General features: G+C 52.9%; 1 protein-coding gene across 1 annotated transcript; it reads right to left on the bottom strand.

Annotated features, from left to right (window-relative positions):
• Nucleotides 1-11969, bottom strand: LOC115638289 (granzyme H-like). The gene is made up of 5 exons (XM_030539880.1): nucleotides 11867-11969; nucleotides 2414-2561; nucleotides 1586-1721; nucleotides 1128-1400; nucleotides 1-803 (listed from the first exon to the last, which is right to left on the bottom strand). Exons 1-5 carry the CDS (start codon nucleotides 11922-11924, stop codon nucleotides 660-662), a joined length of 759 nt encoding a protein of 252 aa, XP_030395740.1. The 5' UTR covers nucleotides 11925-11969; the 3' UTR covers nucleotides 1-659.

The raw sequence follows: 11969 nt of genomic DNA, 5'->3' as shown, positions 1-11969 counted from the left end.
GTTTTTTTTGTAACTTCATTTTTATTCATTGCTGGCAATGGAGCAGAGAGCGAAATGCAACAGGCCGCGCAGCAGGGTGGGGCAGGGAAGGGGGGAAGGAGGCGATCAGCACTGGGGATTGAACTGCAATCAGTTCAGTGCAGCCTTCTCTGCGTTCCCGTCCCACTGGCCTCGCCAGCACTGGGAACAAGTGTGTTTGGAAGGAGCGGTGGCCAGCCCGATGAACCAACCCATGGGATAGGTCCTGTGGAGGCCAGGGCGGGCTGCACTTTTCACAGGCTTTAACAGGTCAGGTACCAATGAAGATCCCCCAATAAATGGTCACTTGACCAGCTGACATGGCAGGGAGCTACAAACCACCGGATCTATCCCAGAGTTTGGCTTTTGTCTGTTACCCCCGGGAAAATAAACCACCTGTTTCCCTAGCAAAGAAGCAACTTAACTCCAGATAGTAGCTGGTCTTGAACGTGGTTCCCCTAGTCCCACTGCCTTGATCTTCATGGGCTGGGCACTGTCTGAGTGGAGTGATGGTGGTAGTGGGGGAGTATTCTGGGGAGTGGAGGGAGGGCTCAGCCAATCTGCAAAGCAGGCACTACATCTGGGCATCACGAGGACAGAAGCGGCGTAGCTCCAGCCCCCACAGCTATTCCTAGCTTGGCTCAGGGCTGTAGCCTCCTCATCGTCACCCGTATCCAGGGGATGAAGGTGGAGACTTTCGTGTACACCCCGGGAGGGGTGAGAGGCCCCCAGGAGATGACGCCCTGGGCTATTTTCCCACACACCAGGGGGCCTCCAGAATCGCCCTGTGAAATAAAACAAACCACAGATGGAGAACAGCTCAGGGAGTCATTTCCCCCTGATGCACAGCTAAGTGACAGCCCCCTATGTCCGCCCAGTCTCTGCTCGGCTCCGCCAAGGCCCAGCTGGTATCAGTCCCCACACCCCTACCCCTAGAGCTGGTCTCTACCACCCCTGGAAGAAAACCCGATATTTTCCCATTCATTTGTACAGCACCAAACACAGTGGGGCCTGATCGCTGACCGCCACTGTAGGCCTGATTGCAAAACCAACAGCCTCATTAATAATAATAATTTATCAAAGATGCTTGAAGACAGGAGGAGATTCACCTCCCAAAAGTCTTTGCCCGTCTTTGGATCCCCCACACACATCATGGTGGAAGCGTTATAGTCATAATATGACCCATCAGGCTTCCTTCGACATGCGGCATCCGGCATCACCACCACGTCCACCTCCTGAAGCCTGTCCGGGGACGATTTACAATCTGTGCTAGTGCAGCCCCATCCAGCGACACTGCACACAGCCCCTGGCTTTACTCTCTTGCCGGCGCAGGGCAGGGCGACGGTATCGACCCATCTGTTCAGCTTCGCTCTCTTCACCAGCTGAGACACAAGAATGATGAAGAACAATGTGAGGGTCACACTCAAGGACACAGAGACGCACCCCAATACCCAGAAACACTCAAAGCCATAACTGAGAGATCACTGGGGATCAGGGGATGGGATAGGGGCGATACCTGCAGCTGTGTGAGGTAACTGGGGGTGGTGTGATGGAATGGGGATCTTACTTGCAGCAGCATGATGTCATTGTTCTGGGTGATCTTGTTGTACTGGGGGTGGGGGATCTGGTGGCACACGGGGATCTCTTGTTGGCTCTGTTCCTGTTGTGTAATGTTATGGGCTCCCAGAATGACAGTGATCTCACTGAAAAAGCCAAGAGCAATACATGGGGCATCAGGGGCAGAAGCGTACATGAGGGGGGGAGAGGCACATGTGGGTCCAACTCATGAACAGTGATATGGGGAGGACAGGGCAGCCGGAGATCTCAGTCTGTGATCTCATACTCAGCTTTCGGCTTCAGAACTGGGAAATAGCACAGGAGACTTTTCCGCTCTAGGAGGCACTGGCTGCAGCACAAAGACCCTGCCCAGTGGTGTTGGGGTCCCAGCCTGTGTCTCTACCAGCCCCTCGTGTTGTTCCTCTGAGCTCCTTCACGTCCCACAGTCCTCCTGCCCCCTGGGTCTCAGCTCCTCCGCACCCCCGGCTAGATCCAGATGGGGTCTATGCCAGCTCCTCCCAGCCCAGAGCCCTGCAGAGCTGTCCTGGGGCTGTGACTCTCTCCCTGCCCCGATCTGGGCAATGGGCCAGAACCCAGCTGGTGTCAATGGGACATAGCTCCATTGATTTACCCAGTGTTGGATCTGAACCGTGGTTTGCAGAGGCCCCTAGAGACACACTGACACCCCTTGACCAGATCAGACCCCTGGGCTCTGCTCTCCCAGCCTGTCCTGCTAACTACTCCTTCCCTGCAACCTACGACGGCACCAGAACTCCTGGTTCCCCTATCGCCCTCTAACCCTGACCTGCCCCGACATCCCCAGTACAGAGGCGCTTACTCTCCCTTGCAGTGAGCAGCTGTCAGCACGAAGTTCTTCGATATCAGGAACCCTCCACAGAAAGATGTCTTCCCTTTGCGTTGTATTTCCAGATAGGCCATGTAGGGTCTGGAGTGGGGCTTGGCTTCCCAACCCCCGATGATCTCACCTGGGGAGAGACCAGGTTCATAGAAAGAGCCACATCATCTCCCTGGGGCGGGCTGGGACTGAGCTCCCCATCCCTAAGGGGAGTCTCTACAACCTCCTCCCACCCCCTCTGATGCTCTCCTTGGGGGATCCCTGTGCCTGGAACTCTGCCCCCTGCTCAGTTCTCCCCCAGACTGGACACCCCATGAGGCCGGAGGGTAAATCTAAAGCTCTGATCTCGCTGTGTGGAGAACGCACCAGGAGTGGGTCAGTAATCGCACTCCTGGTGTTAACAGCTTTGGGGGGCGAAGTCACCCCAGATTAAGCCAGGCAGCACCTGGAAGGGCACAGACAGGTCCCTTGTGGATACTTCTTCTCCATCAATCCACAGTCACCAGCCAGGGCTGCTCCCAGACTGACCTGCCAAACTTTTTAGGAACATTATTTTTTCTCAGAAAACCTTGTCTCAAACCCATCTGAATTATTGTGGTGAAACTGATTCTTTCCCCCAGTGTTAGGTAATATTTAGGTGAAAAATTAAAAGTATCACTTTGGGTTTTTTCCCATGGAAAATAAAAAATGTTTTGTGATCCCTTCTGAAGAAGTCTCCAGCCGGGTGGGTGAGTGTGTTGGAAAATCCCAACTTTAACAAATTGCCATTATTTGCAAGACGGTGGCAAATAGAGTGAGATCCAGCACTTATTATGCCAGGGGCTGCACAGAAACTAACTGAGATCAGGGGCTCCCTTGCTCCAGGCCTTTCACTGACCTAGGCAGCATCCTGACACAAACTGAATTATTCTTCACTTTGTACAGATAGGGAAACTGAGGCCTAGGGAGATTGTTTGTAAACCTGCCTATAGGATTTTGGTGACCATCCTCTAACCACAGAAATCCCTGTCCACAGAGATCCTGGGCAGATCTGGGAACTGGTCCCAGATTTCTTGGGTCCCAGCCCAGTGGCCCATCCCCATGGCCCATCTCCCTATCTGGGACACAGGTTGGCAGTGGGGTCCCAAAGGAGCCTGTGGAGGCTGGCCCACCCAACTCCTTGTGCTGTTGTGAAAGCCCCAGCAGCACTCAGGAGAGGGTACATCGTTTGACACAGGTGCCTGGCCCCAGCAGAAGCAAGGGGGAGACCCCAAACGCTGTCCACAGCTCCCCATATGGGGTGAGGTCACGCTCCCCACAGCCTTGATCCCCTCCCACCCAAGTCACCAGCCTGAGACCCAGGGGGAAGGCGATAAGCCACGGGAAGCAGGACGAAGAACAAGAACTGCATTGTCAGAGAAATCTAGGGATGGGCACAGAGCCTCTGCCTGAGCCCCCCTGGGGGTTATAAGGACCAGAGGTGGGAAGGGGAGGGCACAGCCTGGCAACCACAGGAACATGAACCCTGCTGTCCAGAAACTCTCACCCCCGGTAGACCAAGGGTGGAGACACTGACTGAAGAAGCCTCCAGCCACAGCTGTGCCCACATCAGGATGGGGGGGTTTCCTCCCTGCTCTGGTGCCCACCCAGCCTGGTGGCGGATATGGTTAACCCTGCTCCCCCCTACTACAGGTGTAAGAAACACCCCTGTGCTTCTCTGCACCTAGATACCCAGACCCATAGATTTCAAGGACAGGAGGGACCATTGTGACTTCGAACCTGATCCCCGGTAGACACCCCAGAGCTAGAACCCACTCAGCAACTCCTGCCTCCACCACGGCCCTGGGTCAGTTGTTCCCATGACTCCATGTTTAATGTTTGCATGTTAGTCTCAGCCAGACCTTTTCTAACTCCATCTCCTGGCCACTGGGTCTTGTCCTGCTTTGGCCAGAGAGGCTGAAGAGACCTTGCTCTCAAAACCCCTGCCCCATAGAGTTTCCTACAGAGGGAGCCAAGTCCCCTCTTCACCTCCAAAACCCTCCGGAGATCACTCTTCTTGAAGCTCTCCCCACCAGCTTGGTCTTGTAGCGCTTTTCAATTTGCCAAAGTCCTGCTAAAGGTGTGGACATTAGAGCTGGACAAAATCTCCACTCATGGTCCCACAAGGGACAAATCCAGAGGTGACCCCACCTCCTTGCTGCTACTGAATATCCCCTGGTTTATGCACCCAAGGATGGTACCTGCCTGCTTAGCTCCAGCATTCCACTGAAATCTCCTGTTTGGATGGGTTCCACCATGCTCCCTTTCAGAGCCCCTGCTCTCCAGGACACAGCTCCCATCCTGCCAGCGTGAATAACATCCCTTCTCCCTCAATGTTTGACCTAGCATTGGGCTGGATTCATGTGCAAGTCTAATTGCACCAAACTCACCAGGTGACCCAGGTAGCTCTGTAGTTTGGAAACGTCCTCCACCTCACCTATCCTTGTGTTCTCTGCAGACTTTGCCAGCAACAATTTACATGAACTTCCAGATCATTGATAAAGATACTGAATAACCTCAGGCCCAGAACAGAGCCTGGAGGCCACCAGCAACACACCAGTGGATGCTGATTCCCCATTGAGGATCATATTTTGAGGAGAATCAGTTGGCCCATTTTGGAACCATGTTGAATGTTTAGAGAGCTAATTTCTCAATATGATTGTTGTGTGGTAGTTGGGCAAACTCGCTATTGGAATCCACATATATATTACAATAGCATGGTCACCTAATTAACCAGATTTTAAGGTTGCTCAGAAATGACAGAATGGTCATTGAACATGATCAGTTCTCCATGAACTCACGTTGACTGGAGTTAACTCTGTTTCCATCCTTTAGTATCTGCCTATTGGCAGATCCAATCTCAGCCCTTCCATTATTTGGCTCTGGGTACCTCTCTTGGAATTGCTATGTCTGATGAATGAGATGTGCGATCTGCCCATCCAGATATCAGTATCACTGTCAAACAGAGGTGGGCAAACTACAGCCCAGGGGCCAATCTGGCCCTCCAGACATTTTAATCTGGCCCTCGAGCTCCCGCTGAAAAGGGGGTCTGGGGCTTGTCCCACCCCGTTGCTCCAGTTGAGGAGTGGGATCAGGGTCTTGCCCCACTCTGGATGACTCCCAAGAGCAGGGTCCTGACCCCACTCTGGTCCTATGCATAGGGCTGCCAAGGGGCTCGGCATACTGCCCTCACACCAAGCGCCGCCCCTGCAGTTCCCATTGGCCAGCCTGCACACAGGGCAGCCCGCAGAACCACCTGGCCATGCCTCTGCATAGGAGCCGGAGCAGGGACGTGCCTCTGTTTCTGGGAGCTGCTTGAGGTAAGCACCATCCGGAGCCTGCCCCCCGACCTCCTCCCATGCCCCAACCCCCTTACCCCAGCCCTGATCCCTCTCCTGCCCTCCAAACCCCTCAGTCCCAGCCCAGAGCACCCTCCTGCACCCCCAACTCCTCATCCCCAGCCTCACCTAGATCCCGCAACCCCAGCAGGAGCCCTCACGCCCACCTGCACCCAACCACCAATTTCATGACCATTCACGGCCCACCATACAATTTCCATGCCCAGATGTGTCTCTTGAGCCAAAAACATTGCCGACCCCTGATCTAAAGCAATTCTAAAACCTCTCTGAATCAATTGAAAATCAATATACATGCATGAATACCCAACTGAGTCCATTTAAATTCACTTCAGTTGGTGCCGTGTTTCTAGATCTACCCATGCCCACATAACCACCTGTAGATCCCTTCTAGATTGGTTCACATCCTTGTACATCCGTCATTTCACCCTACCAGTGCTGGACCAACCTGCTGTTTGGAACCTGCTGGTAGCTACAGGTGCCTGGAACAGTGACAGCAGCACAGATGTGTCCAAGAGGGGAAAGGTCCCACATTTCATTCTGTACCCCTAGAACCAGCCAATCCCCTGCCATGGAGCTGTATCAGAGCTAGCCCACCCACCCCTCTAGGGGAAAGTCCCCAAATCCATTCCCCACTCCCCCAAACCAGCCTGTCCCCCATCCCAGGGCTGCTCTTACTCTCACCAATGCTGCATAGGGAGGCAAAATCCCTTTCCTGGTTTTACAGCCTAGGCTCTGGTCAGTTTTGCCCCAATGGTGCATGGGAGCTCATGGCGTTGCTTGTTCACTATAGCCCCCTAGATCCTTTGTGGAGCCCCAGTTCTCCAGGACATGGTCCCAGACCAGGGGAGGTGGTCGCGTCCCTGGGGCTGGGAGGGAGAACACTGCGTCGGCTGGATTCTCACCGCTGGGGTGTGACTGGGCCCAGCTCAGCAAGCGCCTCAGCTCACTCCCTGCGCCTGCCCTGGCTCTGTCAGCATTGACTGCTCTGCCAGGCACTGTGACACCCGCAGGTCTGATGGCAGCTTGAGCTGGGACCCTGGGGTGACTCTGGTTCCTGGTGTCCAACCTGAGCCAGGGAGCCTGTCCAGGCTCTCAGATGGCCAGAGCTGCATTGTGTTGGGCGCTGTACAGTGTTTATTAGGTGTATTATGGTAGCGCCTAGAAGACCCAGTCATGGCAGTGGATCCCATTGCCGCTGCACATGACTTGTTAGGTGTATCACAGTAGCACCTAGGTGGACTCCCAGCTATGGCCCAGGACCCCACCGTGCCAGGCGCTGTACAAACACAAAACACAGTGATGGCCCCATCCCCAGTTGCTCACAGTCTAGGTATCAGACAAGAGAAAACAAGTAACTACAGACAGGCTGACGGGGAAGAACCAAGGGAACAATGAGATGACACTAACAGGCATCGGCAGAGGGTGCCATGTTCCGGTCTGTGGATCCCTGCTGCACTGGGCTCAGTTTGACATGTATTTTCTTTGCAGGGGAGCTGGTGCAAACAGCAGTGGTGTCTGTCCCTTGCCCGAACAGCCCCTGATTAGAGTCAGTTGGGGGGTGGGGGAGGCGAGGACACACACAGAGGCTCTTTGGGATCAGGCCTTGAGATCTGGACTGAGATGCCTGATGGAGGGACTGGCCTGCCACCTGTTTGTGACCCCTCTGTCCCCAGACAAGTGCAGAGTGAACGAGGAATGATGTACAAGGGAAACTAAGAATACTCTGGTACCGATTTCTCCTCCAGTGGCCTAAAGCACAATTCTGTTAGCTGGGAGCAGGCCTAGGTGTCAGCAGTGGGATAGCAGAGTCAGTATCAGACACACAGTGATTTGCCTTTACACTTGTGATTTTCCTTGTCTTTCTAGAAGATCAAGCATGAATTACTCAAACCCAAGGGGTGAATTCCCCACTGGGCCCAAACCTTGGTTACACCTGCTAGGTACAAGTTAGCTGGGAGTCCGAGGCCCCTTCCCAGAAAGGCACACTGTTTTGAAACTTTGTTTTTATTCATTGCTGGCTAAGGAGTCATGAGCAAAATACACCAGGCTGTGCGGCAGGGCAGGGCAGGGCAGGGCAGGGCAGGGCAGGGAAAGTTAAAAGAAGGCACTCAGAGTTGTCATTTCAGCTGAAATCAGTTCAGTGCATAATTTCCTAATTTCCCTTCCCATGAACAAACTCCCACTCCCCTTGTTGGCGCTGGGAACAGGTGTCTTTGGAACGGGCAGTGGCTACCCCCGGGGGAAATAACGTGGAAAAGGCCCAGTGAGGACAGGGCAGGCTGCAGTTTTAATAGGAGTTAGCAGGTCAGGTAATGACGAGAATCTCCCATAAATGGTCACTCGACCAGCTGACATGTGGGAAGGCTACAAACTGCCGGGTCTGCCCCGGGGTTTGGCTTGTGTCCGTTACCCCGGGGGAAATAAACCAGCTGATTCCCTAGCGAAGACGCAGCCTAAGGGCCTGGGTTGGGATTGCCAGGGGAGCTGAGGGAGTTGGAACTGAACATGGCTCCTAAGTTTCCCTAGCTCCCTGCCTTGCTGCTCACGGGTTGGGCACTGCCTGAGAGCAGCAATGTCTGGAGTAGGGGAAATCAGCCTGGGGCGCTCAGGCAGTGATCTCAGAGTCCTTCATTCCGCTTGTCCCCTGGGTCTCAGCTCCCCTCCAGCCAGGGGACCCCTCCCAGCTGGATCCAGACAGGGCCCCATGCCAGCTCCACAAGCTCAGAGCCCTGCAGAGCTGTCCTGGGGCTGCGAGCCCCTCCATTCCCCATGTCGGCAATGGGGCAGACCCCAACTGGTGTCACTGACCCTAACCCCATTGGGATCAATGGGCCAGACCCCAGCTGGTGTCACTGGCCATAGCCACATTGACTCACCCAGCACTGGGTCTGGACCATGGTTTGCAGAGGCCCCTAGGGACGCACTGACGCCCCCTGAGCAGATCATATCCCTGGAATCTGCTCTCCCAGCCTGTCCTGCTAACTGTTCCTTCCCTACAACCTATGACTGCTCCAGAGCTCCCGGCTCCCCCATCACCTGCTAACCCTGACCTGCCCCAACATCCTCAGCACAGAGGCACTTACTCTCCATTGCAGTGAGCAGCCGTCAGCACAAAGTTCTCCTACACCAGGAACCCTGCCCATCGTATACCCAGATAGGCCATGCAGGGTCTGAAGTGGGGCTGGGCTTTCTGTTGCCCAGTGATCTCACCTGGGGGCAGGGCCATCCTCAGGCACCAGTGGAGGAAGCCTATGCCTAGGGCGGCACATGCTAAGGGGCGGCATTCCCTCCATTCTTGGGGCAGCACAGAAAGAGTTTTGCTTTTTTTAAATTTATTTTTATTTTTTTTGCTTCTGCAGTTCGAGCAGCAATCCAGTGGCTTTTTTTTTTTTTTGCTTGGAGTGGCAAAAAATGGTAGAGCTGGCCCTGCCTGGGAGGAGACCAGGTTCATCTAAAGAGCCCCGTCATCTCCCTGGGCCAGGCTATGACCGAGCTCCCCATCCCAAAGGGGAGTCCCCACAGTCTCAACCCACCTCCTGTGATGCTCTCACTGGGTGATCCCTGTGCCTGGAACCCTGCCCCCTCCTCCACTCTGCCCTGCACTGGACACCCCTTCGGGCCGACAGGTAAATCTAAAGCTCTGACCTCACTGGGTGGAGAATCAGTGCCAAATGCACCAGGAGTGGGTCAGTAATCGCACTGCCTTGAGTTAACAGTGCTGAGGGTCAGTCTCACCCGGAACACCACTGACACGTCCCCTGCTGATGTTTCACCTCCTCCACCGACCCCCAGTGACAAGCCAGGGCTGCTCCAAAGCTGCCCCTCCAAACTGTTTTTGTACAGAAATTCAGATTTTCCCAGAAGGCGTCTCCTTGCCTCAAACATTTTGGCATTTTTCTTGGAAAACTGATTATTTCCCCCCGGTTTTTGGCACTTTTCAGCTGAAACTTTGTAACTGTTTAGTCACTAAAACAATTTTAATTTTGGTCACACTACAGACTAAGACGGAGTGGTGAGGTATGCAAGGGAAACATGCCCCCCCCCATCTGTTTAGCCCTGCTGCCTTTGCTCTCCTTCAGCCATTACTGCTTTCATTTCTGCGAATGTTCCCCAGATTGCCAGGCTCTATGGTAACATTATGCACACCTGGCCCACAAATGTGAACTAAACACTGATCCCTAAAGAAGCACTGGGAGGAGAAACTAGGCCAATTATTTTCTGCTAACCAAATGGAAAGAAATCATAACCAGTGCTCTGAACCGCTCCTTGGAGCTACATTAAAGATTAATTCCACAGGAATTATATGGAGAAGGCATTGGACCCCTCTTCACCTGTTCAATGCAGGTGCTGCTAAGTCAGCTGTGAGTAGCAGGTGCTGACTTACCCCTCATGCTCATAGACCGGTGGGCTTTGGGCGGAACTGAAGGGGACAGTGGGTTTTTTTTTCTCCTGTCAAATAATATTAAACATGTACCACCAAAATGGAAATCCCAAAAGCAACCAGCAATCGAAGATTAGAGCATAGACATCCTAAGCTTGGCTACCATGAAAAGAGCTACAGGCTGTTACAGAGCTTCCCAAGCAATGTTATTAGAGGTAAGAGATGCTCTCCTGGAAGTATCTGATCATCCTATCAAATGCATGGGCCCACCTCAACCCCCCTCTTCCCTACCCACTTCCATCTGCTCCCTTTATCTATCCCTCTCATTTGAATTTCGCTTCTAACCTTTATCTTACTTTAATAATTTTTCTTTAACTAGTTGGATTTTTATAACGCATATTTTGTTTGTAAATTGTGGACTACATAAGGGATTGATATTCTGACCATTCATACTACAGATAACGAATGTTTCAAGCCCAGCTAAGGTGAGGCAGCAAATGCTTAATATCTTATGAGGTGTTTATGCATTATGAGAAGTTTATGCATATTTTTCTGCTTGTTTTCTCACTCTCTATGTATCTTTTAAAAATTAATAAAAAGTTACTAGAAAAACAAATTACTTTGGGAGTTTTCAACAAAAAGTCAAAATTTCCCAGGGAAAAACTTTTCCGACCAGCTCTGAAACGTCTCAGCACAGGTGGATGAAGTCAGACCTAGACAATTGGTGTAAAGACGTCAGGGTGGAGGGGACAGGAGCGGGGAAGAGCTGGTGAAGCCAAAGGACAAGGTAGGCAGAAGAATAAAAGGGGATAAACTGGGCAGGGATAGATGGAGGTGGAAGTGAGAAGGTCTCTAACCATCAGAGGGACGTAGGAATTAGGAATTGCCAGACTGTGGTTTATTTTAACCCTGTGCCAATGCACGGCTTGAGGCACTTGTATGGGTTGAAGGCTGGTTCGCTGAGGTTAACTGGCCCCTGGGAAGCTTCCGACGTTTTTGCCAGGTTTAAATCAATATCAGGGCAGCCACAGGCCGAGCTGAACCCGTTGAACCACAGATGTGGTTTGAAATCAGGTTGGTTAAAGCAACACAAGTCTGTGTGCAGCTCACATCTGAATGTTTTAACACACGACTCAGGGCTGCTAGTTTGAGGTCCATATGAACGAGGCTGTTTGGACAATCTGTCGCTGTTATTCGCATATGGTGCCACCAACCCAGATGAAAGCCCCGTTGTGCCGGGTGCTGCACAGACCCTCCAGGAAAGTCAGTCCCTTCCCTAAGGAGCTTCAATTTAAAATGACATCACACACAAAGGAAGAAAGAGCTAGAACCCAGAAGTCCTGACTGCCTCCCCTTGAGCTCCACTCTAATCACTTGACCCTACTCCCAAGTGGGGGGTAGAACTAGGAGTCTTGGCTCCTAGCCCTACTAAAGATACCCCTGTGTCTCTCTTCTGCTCTCAAGCTCTCTGTGTAACTCAGGGGCTTTATCTGAGCTCCAGCTCCACCACCTGACTCCTTCATTCCCACCTCCAAACTCTTCACTAGCCAGGTCCTGTGAGCCAGCAGTCTCCCTGGGAGACGCATCTTACTCTGCAGAGGATCCAGAATTTCAAAACAGCCCAGAGAGCTCCTGGCTCCACACCCCAGGATCCCTGACCCCCACACACACACTCACCAGCCCCAGCCCTGGGGGGCAGGAGAAAGGCCACAGGCAGCAGGATCAGGATCAGCATCGTCACCGTCTGGGAGAAGTGACAGTGCTCATGCCTCAGCCATGG

This window comes from Gopherus evgoodei, chromosome 21 (genome assembly GCF_007399415.2).
Source record: "Gopherus evgoodei ecotype Sinaloan lineage chromosome 21, rGopEvg1_v1.p, whole genome shotgun sequence".
Taxonomy (NCBI): Eukaryota; Metazoa; Chordata; order Testudines; family Testudinidae; genus Gopherus; species Gopherus evgoodei.
This window is presented reverse-complemented; position numbering and strand designations above follow the sequence as displayed.

Bases quoted from the DNA above. Each gene is read 5' to 3' on its own strand.
- LOC115638289 (XM_030539880.1), bottom strand. From the start codon at position 11,924: ATGCTGATCCTGATCCTGCTGCCTGTGGCCTTTCTCCTGCCCCCCAGG. The intron at 1,401-1,585 runs GTAAGATCCCCA...CTTGTGTCTCAG, and splicing joins ATGACATCATGCTGCTGCAA to CTGGTGAAGAGAGCGAAGCT. The intron at 804-1,127 runs GTGAATCTCCTC...TTTATTTCACAG, and splicing joins CGGGCAAAGACTTTTGGGAG to GGCGATTCTGGAGGCCCCCT.